At 39.2% G+C, this 18,609-nt stretch overlaps 2 protein-coding genes across 3 annotated transcripts; one reads left to right on the top strand and one right to left on the bottom strand.

The window, feature by feature from the left end:
• Positions 1 to 3,194: 3,194 nt before the first annotated feature.
• Positions 3,195 to 6,919, top strand: LOC114266224 (uncharacterized). 2 transcript variants are annotated; one of them, XR_014361982.1, is made up of 5 exons: positions 3,195 to 3,375; positions 3,492 to 3,737; positions 4,175 to 4,549; positions 5,670 to 6,543; positions 6,686 to 6,919. XR_014361982.1 is itself a non-coding variant. In XM_082916038.1 (3 exons), exons 1-3 carry the CDS (start codon positions 3,605 to 3,607, stop codon positions 5,855 to 5,857), a joined length of 696 nt encoding a protein of 231 aa, XP_082772164.1. In that variant the 5' UTR covers positions 3,439 to 3,604; the 3' UTR covers positions 5,858 to 5,994. The 2 variants fall into 2 exon arrangements, 1 of the variants encoding a protein (XP_082772164.1); XM_082916038.1 differs by lacking the exons at positions 3,195 to 3,375; positions 6,686 to 6,919 and having other exon boundaries at positions 3,439 to 3,737; positions 5,670 to 5,994.
• A 9,264-nt stretch (positions 6,920 to 16,183) lies between these two features.
• Positions 16,184 to 16,579, bottom strand: LOC145819213 (uncharacterized). The gene has a single exon (XM_082913175.1). The coding sequence runs from the start codon at positions 16,577 to 16,579 to the stop codon at positions 16,184 to 16,186; it is 396 nt and encodes a 131-aa protein (XP_082769301.1).
• Between the last annotated feature and the right edge of the window lie 2,030 nt (positions 16,580 to 18,609).

Below are 18,609 nucleotides of genomic sequence, written 5' to 3'. Positions count from 1 at the left end.
GATTTAGCCTAATCGGTTAGGTTAAAATTAATTAATTAATTTTTTTAAAATTTAAACTATATTGAATTGAAACATACACAACACTACAATATTAAATGGGATCAAAATATAAGATTTACTTTATATGCGTAAAACAACTCATTTTTTTCCTTCTTCTCCTTTTGTGGGATTATCAAATAAAAGTTAGTCAATACTGATTTTCTTAATTATTTAAAATTAAGAAGATCAAGAAAATTAATATGAGATATTGAAACTCTCACAATCTTCCTCACTAAAACTCCTTTTTTCTTATATAATATATAGATTTATATATAAGTAAAAATTTATCACTCACTGATAATTATAAATATAATATATATATATATATATATTATTTTTTCTGTTTAATTATGTTCCAATTTCATTAAGACTTTTCTGAATGATTTGTTTCTATCATTTAAAGACTTTTTCGCCTTCATTTGTTTGTCATTTTCAACATCATTTGTTTTTTCGCGTGTGGACACTCACATGTCACCAAGGAAAAGAAAATCTACATAATTACAACTTCATAGTTTAATGGGTTAATTACATTTTATCTGTATAGTTGACTCAAATTTTATTTTAATTTTCATTATTTTAATTTGAATACTTTGTTCTTTACATTTTATATCCAGTTTTAATTTGATTCTTCTATCTAAATTGACAAGTGTTCCCAAAATTATTAATTTCAATCTTCAATTTGAACAGAATTACGTTAATCAAATTGTAACTATACTTAAAGTGTAGCAACTTGTTCAATTTGATTCTTCCATCTAAATTAACAAGTGTCCCCAAAATTATTAATTCTAACCTTCAATTTGAAATGAATGACCAAATTAAAACTATACTTAAACTGTAGACTTGCTCAATTTAGAAGTGTTCTAACCCAAAAAGTCCATGAAGGAATTTTTTAACCCACTTAGTCCCATGTATTTATACTTTTATTCCATAAAATCATTTTTCTTGATTTACATTATTTTCTTAGACTCTTATGCACTTATATTTAATATTGATATTTAATTTTGATATTTACTATTGGGGGAGGAGAGAGAAGGGAAATGACCAAGGCATAGGAAATTTCATACACAAATTAAATAGCATTGATGTTATTAGTTTATATTATTGAATATATTTTTAATTGACAGCACATTAAAAATGATGTGAGCATTTTTTCTCATCTGATGTGAACGTTCACAATACCTTTCCGAAAAATTATCTCTCATCTAATGTAGTCAAGTGAACGTTCACAACAATATATTTAATTGACAACACATTAAAAATAATGTAAACATTCTCTCTCATCTGATGTGAACGTTCACAATACATTTTCAAAAAATTCTCTCTCATCTAATGTTGTGATGTGAACATTAACAACATGTGAACCTTCTTATTTTTGATTGAAAACACATTAAAAATAATATTCATTATATTTTTAATTGACAATACATTTTTATTCACAACATGTAATGATGTGAACGTTCACATCATGTAAACATTCTCTCTCATCTAATGTAGTGATGTGAACGTTCACAACATGTGAACATTCTCTCTCATCTGACGTAATGATGTAAACGCTCATATTCGTATGTTTTATTATGAATATTCACATCATGTAAGTAACGACACAATGATAAAAATTCATTTCAAATTAATGTGAATATAATGATGTAAACATTCATTTTAATTATATAATGTGAATATTCACTTCATATAATTGACAACACAATGACAAAAATTTATTTCAAATTAACATGAATATAACGACAGTGAATATCCTGATGCATGAGAACTACCAAAATATAATAACAATTAACATTAAATATTCCATCATTAATAGGGGGTATAAGAGATTGATGGTGTTTTGGCCTCTTACCTCAAATAGGATATAATAAAATAGTTAAAAAGAATATAAGTTGGATGGAATAAAATTCTTAAAAAAAGAATTTGTCAAAAAAGCTCCCAAAAAAATTACAAGGGTGAAATTACATAGACTAAAGTCAAATTTAGATAACCCTACTTTAAAATACATTTACACACTATTATACGAAATTGGAGTGACCTTTGTGGGCACAACAACCATTTTTTGTAGCCGAAGTGACTTATTTCAGATCTTATTTTGATTATCTAAACCATTTACTTTTTCTGTTACATTGAGTAGAACATACTTGTAAAAATTCAAGGTAATCAAACATCGGTAACTATTTCATCAAATAATATTTATATTCAGACTATACTTTAAATTACATTTGCCATTCATTTTTTTAGATACATTCGATGAAAGGGTTTTTATTTCTGATCAACTTGATTTTTTGTAGGTATGTCTTATTTAATATATCTTAAAAAAATAAATGGTTTGAAACATCAAAATGATATCTGAAACGAAACAATGACTATTGTACCCCTGCATAGCACCCACCCCAATTCTCTTTTATACACTTTGTATACATACATCAAAATTAATGAGCATCCAATAATTACACAAAATACACAAAATCACAACCATCATTTTTTGAATCATCCAAATCACTCATCTCAACTATACCATGCATTTCACAATTAGACCTAAATCCCCGCAGGAGTGAGCACGGGCGGTGGCCTGCCTAACCCATCCCAGTTTTTAAAAAGATTGTGATTTATATTTTATCCCTAAAGTTGGACTTAGTTAAATTGTTAGACCCTTTATGGTCCACGTGGCACTTAATATTAGGACTTCCAAATTAGTTTACTCTTAAATATAGGTAAGTTCAGGTGAGTCAAAATCAATTGTGCAATAAAACAACACAATTCAACTCCATACATTTAATAAATAGATTAAATTAAATTGGGTACGAGTTGAACAAATCAATCCAACTAATTTATTTATTTTATTAATTTCTTTTTTCTAATGGTGGCGAGGTGGTATAGTGGAGGTGGCAATGGTGGAGTGGTGGTAGAGGAGATAGTGCAGGAGATGGTGGCATGGTGGTGAAGGAGGTAGTGGTGGGGGTGGGGGTGGGCACTACAAGAAATGGTTTTAAAGGCGTTTATATAATGGCGTTTTCTTAAACGTCGTCTTTTTTAATATTCAACGGCGTTTTAAAAACGTCGCCTTTTGTGCTACTCAAAACGGCACCGTTTAGCTGATAGAAAACGCCTCCGAATGTGTTATAATCTCTCGCACCCTCTCCCTTCCGCTTGAGACTCTCATTCTTTACTCTTCAGGCTTAGAAAGAAGATGCCTCAAATCTCTCGCTCACTCTCTCGCTTCAGCTCGGTGATCCCTTAAATCTCAGAGTGATTTTAGAATAGGAATCGATTGGAATCATCTCAGTGATTTAATTTGTTTACCTATTCCATTTACATAGAAATCACTGAGAGGTAAACCTATCTACATCAAACTTCAGAATCGATTTCATTTACTCAAGCTCAGTGATTTTGATTTCGATTTCATTTTTTGTTCTCTCTCGCTCATTTTCACTCTTCTCTATCACCAGACTCATCTCTCTCTCTCTCTCTCTCTCTCTCCTCTGCCGATCTCATCCACACTCACCGCCGCTGCTGTCTTCTCATTATCGCTTCAGATCGACAGCTACAGTGGTGGAAGAGGATGGCGGTGGTGGTGCTCGTTGAAGAAAAGAACAAGAGACGAGATTTGGAGGATTTCGAACTAATTAAAGCCAGATCTAAAGGTTTCAAAGAACACCTGATCCAAATGTGGGGGTTTCGAATCAGATATGTTGGTAAGCTCCTTCGAATCCTTCCGTTTTCAGTAATAACCTCTTTTCATCAACTTCTGTATATGTTTGTGTATGTTTGTGTATGCTGTCTTCTCATTATCTCCGATCTGAACATTCCAGAGTCTCAATCGCCGAATCAGATATGCTGTCTTCTCGTTTCTACTTCAAAACCATTTTTTTGCTCAAATATGGTAAAATATTAGATCGACCATACTGCAATTTGAAGAATAATTTGATTAAAAAAAAAAGTGAGTAAGAATTAAGAATGTTCCATATAAGATCAAGTTTTTAATTAAATTTTTACTCACATTTAATAATATAAAAAAGAAAGTAGAAAAGAGTAAGGATTCAATAATCTCAACTAGTTAATTGTGTATGTTTGACATATGATATATATATTGTTAGCAGTTAAATTTTCACTTGTGTTTGATTAATTGTAGGACTTTTGAGGATGACGTTTTTGTTCCCAAAACAATTAGTGGTGATGAAAGAAAGGCACATGTGGGCAATTGACATCAAGAACATACTTGTTCAACATGCTTCTTATTATGATTTTTTAGATAGTGGAAGCAAACCCCAACCAGGCCACCAAAGTTCCTATCATGAAATCCCAAAGAAGAGCCATTTGGATAGCAACCTAGATAACCAGACACTACAGGAAGATACTCCACAAGAAACTCCCTCTTCTTCTTGTTCATTTACTCTCTCTTTTTCGAATACCAAACAGGGCATTGATGTGGCAAAGTTACTAAATGCAGTTACAGATAGCCTAGTTTCCTTGGAAAGCAGCAGCCAAAAGAACCAAACAAAGAAAGGTACTCACTGTCTCGGTTCTTCTGAATATATTCAACATTTTATGATAATTGAACTCCATGAATAAAAATTCCTTTTTCGATTAAAATTTTCATATTTTTTAAGTGCTCTGTTTTATGTTATTAAATGCGCTTAATTATGAAGTTATTGAGTATTAGTTTAGGCCATGTTTGATAACCAATATAAATTTTTGGAGGTTACACTGAATTCGTAAAACTAAGATAATTATGGACTAGTAGATTAGTAACACTATTGTTTTAATTTTTTGGAAGCACCTAATCTAAATGCACTTAAAATGTAAAATATTCGTGAAGAAATCTACAAAGAATTCAATAAGTACAAAAAAAAAAAAGAAAAGAAAAGAAAATGTACTTAATTTTTATATTTTTTTGTAGTTAGTGAATTTTTTAAAGATTTTTTTCCCTACAAATTTTTTACTTTTAAGTGTATCTAGATTAAATAGATCCAAAAAGTTTTTTAAAAAATGATTAAAATATTAAAAAAATTCAAGAGAACAATGAAAAAAAAACTAAAAGAAAAAGAAAGGAGCAGGACATATTTTGTCCTCTTCGCAACCAAATCTGATATTGATTTACAACATGAGAATGACCAAGCTATTCATTAGTTTTTTTTTTGGTCCCATGGACATTTGTTAACCACAATGAAATTTTATATAACATTCTAGGCTATATCATCTTGGCTGTGGCCATTATAAGGGCAGCCGTTTCACAAATTATGTTGTAAGTTTTTTTGAACTTTTTCATTTCAAGGAAATGATGATAATTCTGTACTTGGAAATATGGACAAGTCCTGTTCTTTCATGGACACATTTTAGGGGTTGAATTCTTTTAAATGGAATGCCATAGAGAAAGCAATTGTCAATGGAGTGTCTCCAAATGCTAATGAGATCAAATTTTTTTTATTTTATTTTTTTCCTTGCTTTTTATATCTGGTGTGTTCCATGTCTTATTTTGAAGCGTTAGTCAATGAACAACACTTCGTGCAAATTATGCTAAAAGTTAGGTTTGTACCCAATCTACCTCTCCCAGAACCCCATCAAATGGGGATTAATTTGGGTGTAGTTTTTAGTCAATGAACAACACTTCCAAATTATTTTTGCAGGCCACAGAGGTTCATGGATGCAAGACAGCTCCACGTTCATGACACTTTTTATAGTCTTGATGTGTATTTACAACCAATGGATGCAAGACAGCTCCACGTTCATGACATTTTCTCTATCTGCTAAATTCTCATTCTATAGTCTTGATGTGTATTTACAACCAATGGACTATGTCATAAAGTTTTTGTAATGCAGATTGGTTTTAGTGCTCCACAAGGATGTGGAAAGACTACACTCGTCTTTGCTCTAGATTATCAGGTTGATGTTTCAAGCTCTCATAACTTACTAGCAATTCCAGTTGGTATTAAACAAAAGAGTAATGTTGATGTTATTGTTCAAAAGGTATAGTTGTCTATTAATGCTTGTTATTCAAAGCTATAATAGTTCGTAGACATTGGACATGTCATTATGTGGACGTTATTTGCCTAATTTTTGTGAATTCAGTTTCTTTCAAAGAATTTTACAATTATATTATTCCATTATGATGGCAATATGGATGGATGGTGGGATCTTCCATGGAGCAAGAACGCTACACATATAGTTGCACAGAACCAATCAAAATGGTAAGGCTATATATATTTCTTAATTCATCGCTTTCATAATCTCAACCTCTTCCAACAAGGGTATGTATGCTTCTATTACTTCTTCTTCTTCTTCTATTATATCCATTTCTCTTTCTATTTGATCATTTCTTTCTTATTTTTTAATTTTATGTGCATTGTAGATGGTATCAGATTAAGATTACAATGAGACGGGAGGACAGTGACGACATTTGTCTCGGAATGCCAGCTAGAGTGGTTCAATATGAAGAGGGAGATAAGCTAATGAAATTTCCAAGAGTTGAAGCACCAAATGGGCTGCACATTAGGGTCTCAAGTTTGTAACTGACCTTTTTTTGTTTGTAACTGACCTTTTTTGTTATGTAACCAAGTATTCTTAAATTATTAATGGTGTATTTTCACACCCTACAGGTCGACAATGCAGCATCTAACTGTTTTTTACTTTGATGTTCACACAGGACCAAGGATTGGAAGTGATATCAGAAGGTTTGGATAAATTGAAAGACATGGCCCGTGATTTGAATGAGGTTTGCTACTGGATGGTTTTTACTTTGATGTTCACACAGGACCAAGGACTGTTTTTTTTATTATTGGGTTTGTAGTGAATATATGAATTTTGTGATGGAAGCTCTCGAGCTGGAGGACACTATAAAGAATTATGATCATCGTGATGCTACTGGATGGTTTGCTCTTAATCCAGGCTTTTTTCTTCTCTTTTCTTTAAATTTCCTCACACAAACCCCCCCTCTCTTCTTTTATTTGATGCTCTATGTATTTTTTGCTGCCTAATATATTTATGACTTACTTTTGAACAGTGCGAGAGATATATTTTGTGGTTAATTTGGGCTGTGAACCAGCACAATTCTTTACTTTGTTATCATTATTTTGTTTCCTTTCTTAGTGCAACATTCTTGATGGTTTTGTGACTTTTCTTTGTGCTTACTTGCTCTTTTATCCTGTATATCCTTTGGGAGAATGAGAGAGTACTAAATTTTCAAGGAAAAACCATCATTAAGCAGGGATAATATATGTATTATACTGTGTGGTTAAGGAATAACACCTTTTGGTCCTAATCTGTTTGGCATAACCTAAGCTGTGAAGGTTTTCCAAAAGATGCTTTGGATGGTTCACCTTCCAATCTGAAAGGTTTTTTTATGTAGCACTGTAGTCATGATTATCATCCCGGTTAATAGAATTCTGTTAATGTGAACCAAGTGAAGTGAAGAGTTGCCAAGAGGGGGGAACCAAAGTGCATATTTGCATGTAGCTGTGGACTTGGTTAAAGAACCTTATTTATTAGTAGTGGTAGATGTGAAATTACAAAGCCGAGAAATAAAGTAGATAAAATCTGATTTAGGTCCTCATCATTGACTTTCTTGAGAATACAAAGTTCCATTCAAATTAGAGAACTAGGAATATGAACCTTGTATATTTGTTCTAAAAGCAGGCAAAGGATGTGGTTGGATTTCTTGTGTTGTTGATGGCCCCTCAGGGTTAAATTTTCTTGTTCTTTTTGTTCTCTGCAAAAGGGTCTCTTGTGCTTTGTCAATGTAAAACATAAATGACTGAGTATTAGTTAATTCCATAGTTCCTTTTGATTTTGAAACACATCAGGTTCAGTTGACTGGAGGAAAACAATAGGTGTTGGTTTCATGACTTCCCTCTTCTGTTAGGCATGGTGCAAGATTGTTTTGATTTGAACCATATTGTCTGATATTTTGATGCAGACTAGACTAATTACTGTCAGCTTGGAGTTGATGAGGGTTGTGGCCTCTTTGCTTGAAAAATATTACCCTGCCATCAATTCAATTATGAAGTTCTATTTTGTAAAATGCCCTTGTAAATTAATTTGTTTTTCTTTTGCAGGTGACTGCCTTCATTCCTCTGATGTATATGAGAAATTAATAATAAATTTGAAGATGGGTTGTTTCAGGCAAAGAAGAAAATGTTTCAGGCAAAGAGGGAATATGATGAAGTTTTTTTTATTTGTTCTTTTTCTTTTACTTTTCCCTCCCTCTAATTCTTTTTATCTTGTTTAATTGGATTATAGTGTACTGTATGGTTCCAAATATATCATCTGTTGCATATAGTTTAGGCTCATCTTTGGATATAGTTGGAAGACAAGTGGTATTTTTAATATTATAACCCATATTAGTGTGCTTTCTATTCCTTTTTAATTTTTTTGGGCAAATTACACTTCTTGACCATTTTGATTTTAATTGATGTATTTAAAGTCTGAATTGTTTCTATTCTTAGGTATGTAATGCATTGTTTCTTATTTTTAATTTTGTTTTCAAGCTTAGTTTATTTATTATTTTAATAAACATCAATTATTAGTTCTTCATAATTGATTGACAGGTATTTTTTAAGCTTAGTTTATTTATTATTTTAATAAACATCAATTATTAGTTCTTGATAATTGTTTGATAGGTATTTTTTTTGTTCAATTATATAAAATTAGCACAATTTAAAAATTAAAAAAAAAAGGCTATGGTGGCGTTTAAAAAACGTCATTATATCCTATCCCAACGACTAGATTTTTAAAATGTATGAATGTCTATGACGACGTTTTCAAAAATGTCGCTAAATGTCATAATGATGTCATAGCTAGCTTGGGAAGGACATTTGGCGGCGTTTTTAAAAACGCCGCCTATAGTAATGTAACGATGTTTTTCAAACGCCATAAAGTTATAGCGACGGCCGCGTCGTCGGCGTTTGGTGCTAAACGTCACAAAAAGAAATAGCGACGTTTTTAGTGCTTTTAGCGGCGTTTTTTAAACGCCGCTAAAAGTAAATTTTCCAGCAGTGGGGGGTGGAAAAAGATGGCATTGGTGAAGGTGGAGGTGGGGATGGTAGATGAGATGGATGTGGATGTGGATATGGATGTGGTGTGGTAGTGTAGTATAGGAGGTGCCAATGGTGGTGATAGTGTTGAGGTGGGGGTGGTATCTTGGTGGTGGTAGTGGAAGAGAATGAGGTGGTGCTAGTGCTGAGGTGGGTAGGAGTAGTGATGTAATGGGGGTGCTAATGATGTGGTGAATTAAGTGGTCGTGACGGTGATGGTGAGAGCGGGATGGTGATGAATATACATTATACGCTTTCTTTTGGAATACTTCCTTAAAAAAAAAATAATAATAATAAAAAAAAAAATACTATCCTACACTCTCCACTGTCATAAGAAAAGTTTATTAGATTTTATGATATCAATTATGAAGGATTGTGATTATGTTACAAAAGGAGCACACCATAATAGAAGTCTTACTTAACTACTGTCCTTATATTACAAATCATTAAGGGCACTTGGCACTTAAATCCAATTTCAAAATTTTTGAAGCTAAAATGACAAAATAAATTGAAAGACCATATTACTTTTGGATATCTGTCTCTATGTCCACTTCCCATCTATTTGTCCATATTACCTATTTGTCCAAGTATCATCTATTTATTTATTTACTTGCCATTCTCTATTTATCCACATGTCACCTATATGTCAAGCTAATATGACTATCTATCTATGTCCCCACCACAACACTAGTTGCTGCCGCTGGTGACTTTTTGACAACTTTTTCAAGCATTTTTTTTATGGCTGCACCGATGGTCTAATGGTGATCTAACTACAATGGGTAAAAATGGAAAAATAAATAAATCAAAACAATGGTTTGTTTTTCTCACCAAACAATTACATTAATCATATCTTTATATTCATAAAAGATCAACCCTTATTTCACATAGAAATGGGCACCAATAAACCCAATAAAGTTGAGAACCATGTTAAAAAACCAAAAAACAAAACAAAACAAAATAAAAAAACAAAAAAAAGTTTATTGATATGAAAATTGATGAATACAATTCATAGAAGATCTTATTAACATATGATAACAAAAAAAATTCAATCATCAAAGTACAAATGATAGACCCAATTTACTACTCTTAAAAATATAAAATAAAACTATTAGACATAAAGTAGTAAGGTCCACATGAATATAAATACCAAGGACTCAAGTCTTCATGCGTAATAGTAAAACAAAAATGTTTTAGAGCTCTAATAATTAGGCCCAGTCCTGAGATTTCCGAATCCAAAGTTGATAATCAACTAATAAATTTTTGGGGCCCTTCATATTTTTTTTGCATTGAATGAAAAAATAATAATAATTTGAAGGTAAAAGACAAAAAATTTGTAACCAAATCACAAAAAATACTTAACATTACATTACAACAACTAATAAATGCCGCTTGATCCTCACTCTTCTTGCATTTTTAAAAGCAAATAAATCAATCATACTTGCACAATCTAGTTTTTTTGCAAAATCATTTTCAATGGATAACAATGCTAATTATTCTAAATGGGTCTTTCAATTTTTAATGGATCAATTTATTTTAAGTTGGTTTGGGCATTCCTTAATTTTTTTTTTAGATTTAAAATATATCTAATGTATTACACTAAACTATAATAGGAGGGGACCCTTTTTTTGGTCTATTTTCAATAGATAACAATGCTAATTTTTTTTGAATGGGCCTTTCAATTTTTTAATGGATCAATTTATTTTAAGTTAGTTTGGACATTCTTTAATTTTTTTTGAACTTAAAATATACCTAAATATTACACTAAACTATAACAGAAGGGGCTCTTTTTTTGGATCTATTTTAAGGAGCCCTAGGCCATGGCCTGATGGATCTATGCTCAGGGTCGGCCCTGCTAATAATGGAGCTCTAATAGCTCTAATGAGTGTGAGTCCTACTGTGATAGTGATGTTTGTGTTTTTTTTTTTTTCGACTTTCCATGTTATTAGAGCTTCTTGATTTAGAGGGATGTATCATTGTTGAATAGTAAAAAAAATAACATAAGGCATACCTGTACGGGGGCAAAATATCCTCTGCTTTCCGTACTCCTTGTACTCCAAGCTTCTCTTGACGGCGTCTACCTGGCAACACAGAAATGGTGAGCTGCCCGGCGATGGTGTGCCGGATAGACCCTCCGACGATCAAGTTAGTCCAATTGAGGAAGAAGAAGAAGACTGATAGAGAGAGAGTATTTTCTTTTTGGGGGAGAAGTTTGCATACCTCTAACGTTTGTCCTCCTCCCTATTTCAAGGCTGGCCATGCAACCTCAAGATTATGCGCGCACTACCTCTGCTGTCCTTCCCAAGATAGGTGGCAGTGCTCGCCTCTCACCACCTTACGCGTGTAAAGACTTAGTCCTCCCACCAGTACACATAGAACTGTCTAACGGTATTGAGGCATGCGTGGAGCAGATGTCCCCTCCCTCGTGCCATTGGCCTAGGTGGCACACCTGACAGCAGTACCACGACCGGCCTATCTCCCGCGAAGAACTATCACTACAGGCACTCAACCGCGCTATGTCCCACCGGACTGCCCCTTGGCAAAGGGGCAGCGGGGTGATGCTCATGGGCCGGGCTGGTATTGACCGGTTTATCGTAGCATACCGGTCGCGAGGCATGCCGGCCTCCGTCCGTTCTACCTTCATCCGAGGTTATCTGGAATCTGCTCATCTCGGCTCACCGGTCAGAGACGTGCCATCCCTCACTTGTCCATAGTTTAGCCCGAGCTACCCGTAGCCCGGTCTCGCCCCTTGGCCGTGTGCACTGTCGAATGTTTGCTAGTCGCAGCTCGGCGAGGCTTAGTTCACGCCCGGTCAGCCGATCTTTTAGACCGAGCAAAACAGATCCGTCCTATCTTAGCTCGGCCGTACTAACGGCGTAAATCTCCCCTCTCAATTGCCCCTTAACCCCATCCGATCTAGTCGTGACTGGGGTTACCATCGTGACCGAGCTAACGGATGAGTTGCGTCATCACCAAGCCGAGCATGATTGGGGGCATATCTTTCGCCGAGCTATCCCGTTTGGTCGGCCATTTCCTCCACAGTCTCATCAAAGGTCGTACAGCCGTACTGACAGCCGCGTTTCCAGTACCACGTGGCTTCACGCCACTGGGTCGTACAACCAGCTGTTCTGCACGCGCAAAATTCAAATGGCGCAGCCATTTGGGGTTCCTTCCTCCCCTATTTTGTATTCCAACGAAGGGCCTAAAACCCTTCACTTTTCACCTTCTCTTCCACACAAGCCCTAAACCTCCCAAACTTTCGAACCCCCAAGACCACTGCCATTGCTGTTTCTGTGCCACATCCTCCATTTCAGATCCTTTCGAAGGCCACAATCGAGCTCTCGAGGTTGCGTTCACCCTCGCACCTGTCCCCCTGGTAAGTCGCACTACCCCCCCTTGCATCTTTTGCTTCTACTTCTCAAGGTTTTTTCATACATGTTCTTCATTTCCGTGTCACTATGCTTCGTATTTTTATTTATTTTTGTTTGTAACCACCAGTGCCCCCTCTCTTTGCTTAGAACCTGCACACCCTAGGGCAAATGAGAACCTTGAGAATGGGAGGCGGCCTCTGAACCCCCCGTTCCTCCCTGGTTCAAACGAGTTCGCCCCACTTCTGGGATGAACAGCTAAAATCTGGGTAGAACCGAGCTAAACGCTCATTTAGATCCATTGGTAGGGCTATAGCCGAGCAAAAACTGGTTTGTGGCTTCTTACCGAGGTCTCAACTGAGCCGAATACTTTAATTAGATTGGTAAATAGGAAAGCACCGAGCTGTAACTTTCACTGCAAAGCCTAACCGAGCTGAATACTCCATAAAATTTGTAAATTGGAATGAATCGAGCTAGAAGGTCGACCAAGTAATCTAGCCAAGATAGGGGTCAGGCCAGTAAAACACCAAAAATCCTTTCACTGAGTTATTTCCAATAGAAACCGTGGAATTTATGCCGCGCTAACCCTTAGCCTCATTTTTTAACAATGCAAAACAAATAGGACCGACCAAGCCAGTCCAGCACTAATTGGTGGAGCTCAGAGTCCGAGCAGACCCACCAACATTTTTGACCGAGATATACACTATATCAAATAAGACTGAGATAGATGAGGAAGTACCGCTATATGGTTAGCTCGCCCGGTGCCATGGCCGAGTTTCGCAGGGATTACAACATCCCAGATGACGTCATCTTAGAGCTCGCCAAAAAGGGAGACACCCCTTGGGGAGATCTAGACCGGTGCCCCTTTACGGTCGTGTCAATAGTAGAGGGAGGGCTCCGCTTCCCGGTCCAGCCTTTGATCTGTGAGTTTTTGAGGCAGACAAGGCTTTGCCTGACCCAAGTTTCAAATAACACTTACAAAATAATAAACGGGGTCGCCGAACTGAACCGGAGGCTCGGTCTCAATCTCGGTCTGGTTGAAATTTTCCATCAGTATAGCCTTAGTAGAAATAAGAGCGGGTTTTGCTGGTACCTCAAAGTGAAGAAGGGCTGAGCAAAATTAATTGAGGGTAACCCAGACAAGGAGACCAACGACGACGACTTCTTGTGGGTGTCCGGTCGCTATGAGGACACCGAGGCACCCATACCGGGATGGTATATTAGAAAGGATTTTGGCAGTGCCGGTGAGTCGCTCGGCTGACCGCGCTATTTTCTTTATGCATCAATTACTTTCCATGCCGATCTAACACTTGTCTTCTTTTTGCAGATAAGCACCTAGCAGCAGACTATTACCGGGCCAACCAAGAGGCCATCAGAGTCCTGCTGCGCCATCTTGCCGAGGAGAGGGAGGCTTCAAAATTGCTCGGCTTCAATCAGACCTACCACTACACCGCGCCGCGCAGGAGCCGGGTTATCGATTTTCTGCGTGCGCCAACCCTAGAACCAAATCCAAACTTACCACCGATCAGGCTTATTCCACTCACCGCCGAGCAAGAAATGGCGAAAATCAGCGCCATCAAGTCCCTGATCATCGGGAAAGAAGAAGAGTCCCAAAGACAAGAGGCAACCGGGGGGACATCCTCCACACCCGCCGTGCAGCAAGAAGGGGCAGTGCTGGCGCTTGCTAGCAAACAACCGGCTGGTCGGTCCAAGAAGCGGCCGAGGAAAGAGCAAATCGGGCCGCGTCTGGCCGATGAGGACTCTACCGATGGCGTCTCCACCGAGCTCGGGGACCAGGCCGAGCAACCACAGATCGGCAAGTCCAAGGGCCCAGCCACCCCCCCGGTCTGGGCGCCCGAGTTCAAATACCAGGGCCGAGCAGTTTCTTCTGAGGACTCCGTCTACGCGGACAAAGATTACTCGCTTGGTTTCAATTTGACCAAGGGGTTAATCTTGCCCGCTGATATGAAAAAACACGACGAGCTTTCCGACCTCAAGGTCCTCCGCTCGACGGCGAAATCCATAGTGCTGGTAAGTTCTCCATTCTTTACGTCAAACTATTTGCTCGGTTTTTGTGCGGTTTTTCAAATACTGACGATCTCACTTGTTTTCAGGCCGCGCAAAAGAACTATTTGGCCCACGACTGAATGATCAAAGTGCGGCAGAGCCTGCGGGATGCCATAGCGGAGAATAATGCGCAAAAGACCGAGATAGCGAAGCTTAAAGCTGCGCAGGAAGCAGTTGAGGCCGAGCGAGATATCTTGAGGGAAAAGGTTGACCGAGCTAACCAGGACAAACTTCGGGCCGTGAAGTCGACGAAGGCTCGGTATCTCGCCGAGCTGAGGAAGCTGCGCGATGCGCACAAAGCTGAGAAGGACAAGGCCGTTGATGATGCAGAAGACCGGGGATACGCGCAGGGCGAGAAGACCTACGAACGGCAGGTCCAAGTGACCAAGGACATCTTTTTCCAGTGCGGCTGGAAAGCTGCCGTGGAGAAAGTTGGTCTTGGTCAGGATTCTGACATGTTCATCAATCCGCCTGCTGCTTATATCCCGGTCTACATGCAGGCGTACTCCAAGGCCACCCAAAACCGGCTCATCACGGACACAAGGAAAGAGGCCGAGGAAGAAGCCGCCGCTGCGAAACTAGCCGAACAAGATCTTCCCGAAGCATCTCCAGATGCGGAGGAAGAGGCTGATCGGGATGTTGCCGTGGTGGAAGGCACTGATGATGACGCCGAGGAAAACCTGCCCGAGCACAATGTGGAAGAGGCCGAGTAAACTGTGCAAGTCGCCGAACAAACGGTTGACGTAGAGTTGGATTAACCTTTTTTCCTCTTTTCTCTTTTTTTTTTTTTTTTTTTTATGATGTAACCGGGCTATGTTCCCCCCGTCTTGTACTTAAATTTCCTTTATCAATGAAGAATTTTGACTTTTTGCTCGCTCATCTTCTATTTCTGTTCAGTTTGTATCTGCATGAATTCCTTGACTCAATTGTTGACAATTCACAACTGCCAGGTCGGCTTTGCCGTACAGTTTGCCGAGCTAAAATCACCTCAAACGTTTTCTAATCAGAACTAGTAGTTCGGTTCCCTGAACTTTCAAATGAACTGATTTTTTAACTCGTCCGAGCAAAATCTGCTCAGCCTCATTCGTTTGTAAATTTCATGCGATTTCGACGTGACCGAGCAAAATCAGCTCGCTTTTTAAGTTGGGTATGCCGCCAACATTTCTTTTAGGCCGAGCAAATTCAGCTCGACTTCTTATCGGTTAGACAAAATTCCAACATCCCGAATTCTGCCGAGCAAACTCCGCTCTTTTTCCATATTGGACAAGACGCCAATACGTCTACTGGGCCGAGCAAAATCAGCTCGGCCCTCACACTGGGCAAAACACCAATGTTTTAGTTGAGTTGGCCATGACGCCAACACTTCAACCGGGCAAGCAAAACCAACTCAGCCCTAATGCGAATGGGGCCATAAAGCCAACTACATCATCGGACAATGCACCAACTGTTTGTGCGGTCTGCATTAATTTCGGTGAGAGGAAATCAGTCCGGTCCCATTCAGGTCGGTCTCTTGCCCCTGGTATTCATAATTGCCTTGCGTCCTTGCGAATCCATTGTACAAAGACGTAATTCCAAACAACAAGAGGGCTATTTTTCATTACAAAAGCATTGTTATCCTTTACATTAAGTGCCAAAAGGCTAAAGGTCTAAAAAGACTAAACAACACGAGCAAATTACATCTTAAAAGTAAAAGACCTTAAGGTTGGCCGTATTCCATGGTCTGGGGACAGCCTTGCCGTCTATATCTTCTAGATGGTACGCCCCTTTACCGGCAAGACCAATCACCTTGTATGGTCCTTTCCAATTTGCACCGAGCTTTCCTTTGCCAGGGACCACTGTGTTGCCAAGCACCTTTCTTAATACCCAGTCCCCAATCTTGAACATCCTGGGGTGCACAGCCTTGTTGTACTTTTTGGAGAGTTCTTGTTGATAAGCTACTATGTGGATCAATGCTCGCTCCCTCCTTTCTTCAGCAAGGTCCAACTCCAATGCCACCGCTTCACAATTCAGATCTGGCTTGAAACCTTCAGAGCGGATGGTTGGCATGCCAATTTCCAACGGGATGACGGCCTCCATGCCATAGGCCAAAGCAAAAGGTGTTTCCCCGGTTGACCGCCTTGGCGTAGTGTGGTATGCCCAGAGCACATTAGGGAGTTCTTCAGCCCACTTGCCCTTAGCCTTCTCAAGCCTCTTCTTCAGCCCGTCCAGGATGGTCTTGTTTGAGGCCTCTTCTTGACCATTTGACTGAGGATAGGCCGGCGTCGAATTATAGAACTCGATCTTCAACTCTTCGCAAAATCCGCAAAAGAGTTTACCATCAAATTGAGCACCGTTATTCGAGATGAGGGCCTTGGGTATACCGAAACGGGTGATCACGTTTTGCCATACAAACTTCTTCACATCCTTTTCCCTTATGGTCGCTAGTGGCTCGGCCTCAACCCACTTGGTGAAATAGTCGGTTGCGGCGATGAAGAACTTACGGTTTCCTGGTGCAGCTGGGAGTGGCCCAACAATATCCAACCCCCAAAGTGCGAACGGCCAAGGACTTGTGAGGGGGAGCAAATCTCTAGCCGGCTGGTGGATCTGGTGGGCGAACTTCTGACACTTCTCGCACCTGCGAACATATTTTTGCGCATCTGCCTGCATGCGCGGCCACCAATAACCGTGAGAAATTGCTCGGTAAGCCAAGGATCTGCCCCCAGTATGGCTGCCACAGATGCCCTCATGCATCTCATAGAGGAAAGCCTCTACCTTGGTGGGGTGGACACATTTCAAATACGGGCCGGTGAAAGATTTCTTGTACAAGGCCCTGGACGGGGAGAGCCAAAACCGCTTTGACTTTGCCCGGATCTTGTGTGCCGCCTTCTTTTCTTCTGGTAGAATTCTATCTTTCAGGAAGGCGATGATAGGAAGGGCCCAAGTCGGTGCAGAGTACCTCAGCTAATTCTGGTTCCTCAATGCTTGGCCGGGGTAAAAATTCTATCATCAAGGGGTTAGGAAAAGCTGTCTGAGTAGAAGCAAGTCCGGCCAATTCATCAGCCGCGCTGTTTTCCTCGCGGTCGATTTATTTCAACCTTATTGCAGCGAACTTCTTGATCTCTGAGCATACCAGCGCCTGATACTTGGCCATTCTTTCGTCCTTTGCCTCGTACTCCCCTAAGACCTGATTGACCACCAACTTGGAATCACTAAATACCATAAGGGCAGTGGCTTTCATTCTCAGCGTGCTTCTTAGTTCGGCAAGGAGAGCTTCATACTCAGCCTCATTGTTAGATGCTGGAAAGCCGAGTGTAATTGCCTACTCGATGATCAGCCCGTCCGGCGAGTTTAGCACGATGCCCAGCCCGGCCCCATGTCTGTTGGATGCCCCATCAACGAAGAGCTTCCACATCTCGCCAATAAACAGCTTCCAGCAATCAGAGGGGTTCTGGGAGCTCCTAATTTCCAAGTCTTTGATCGGTTCATTCTGGTCCATTTCCTTGTCTTGGTTGGGTTCATCATCGTCAGACTTTGTTAGTCTGGTCGTGCTCGTCCCTTTTCCTACTTGCGGACCAACACTCATTTCTGTTGCCAGAACCATGGGTTGTGCTAAATCCGCACCAACCAATTCAACTGGGCATACTGGATGCATCCCAAGGGCAAATTCTACCACAAAGTCGGCAAGTGCTTGATCCTTGATTGCGGTGCGCGGTCGGAACTTGATGTCATATTGTCCTAATTCCACGGCCCATTTCAAAATTCTCCCAGTGAAGTCTACCTTTTCAAAAAGCACTTTAAGCGGGAACTCGGTTAACATAACTATTGTATGGGCACGAAAATAGTGTGCCAGCTTTCATGACGCCATCATTAGGAACAGCGCCAATTTCTCCAAGGGCAGATATCTCATTTCGGCGGGGAGAAGAGTCTTGCTTACATAGAAGATCGGTAGGTGCTGCATGCCTTCAGCACGCACCAATACCGCGCTGACTGCGTGTTGAGAGACAGCCAAGTAGAGGTACAACTCCTCGCCTAGCTGAGGTGTGACCAAAATAGGGGCTGAGGAGAGATATGCTTTCAGGTCTGCTAGTGCGCGGTCGCACTCGTCGTCCCAGAAGAACTTGGACTTC

Source organism: Camellia sinensis, chromosome 2, assembly GCF_055761805.1.
Source record: "Camellia sinensis isolate YWXY chromosome 2, ASM5576180v1, whole genome shotgun sequence".
Taxonomy (NCBI): domain Eukaryota; kingdom Viridiplantae; phylum Streptophyta; class Magnoliopsida; order Ericales; family Theaceae; genus Camellia; species Camellia sinensis.
The sequence above is the reverse complement of the archived record's forward strand: the minus strand, read 5'-3'. Positions and strand labels throughout refer to the sequence as shown.

Excerpts from the sequence above, each read along its gene's own strand:
- LOC114266224 (XM_082916038.1), top strand. The coding sequence starts at position 3,605 with ATGGCGGTGGTGGTGCTCGTTGAAGAAAAGAACAAGAGACGAGATTTG. Across the intron at positions 3,738-4,174 it reads GTTTCGAATCAGATATGTTG|GACTTTTGAGGATGACGTTT; the intron begins GTAAGCTCCTTC and ends GATTAATTGTAG. Across the intron at positions 4,550-5,669 it reads AAAGAACCAAACAAAGAAAG|GCCACAGAGGTTCATGGATG; the intron begins GTACTCACTGTC and ends TTATTTTTGCAG.
- LOC145819213 (XM_082913175.1), bottom strand. The coding sequence starts at position 16,579 with ATGGAGGCCGTCATCCCGTTGGAAATTGGCATGCCAACCATCCGCTCT.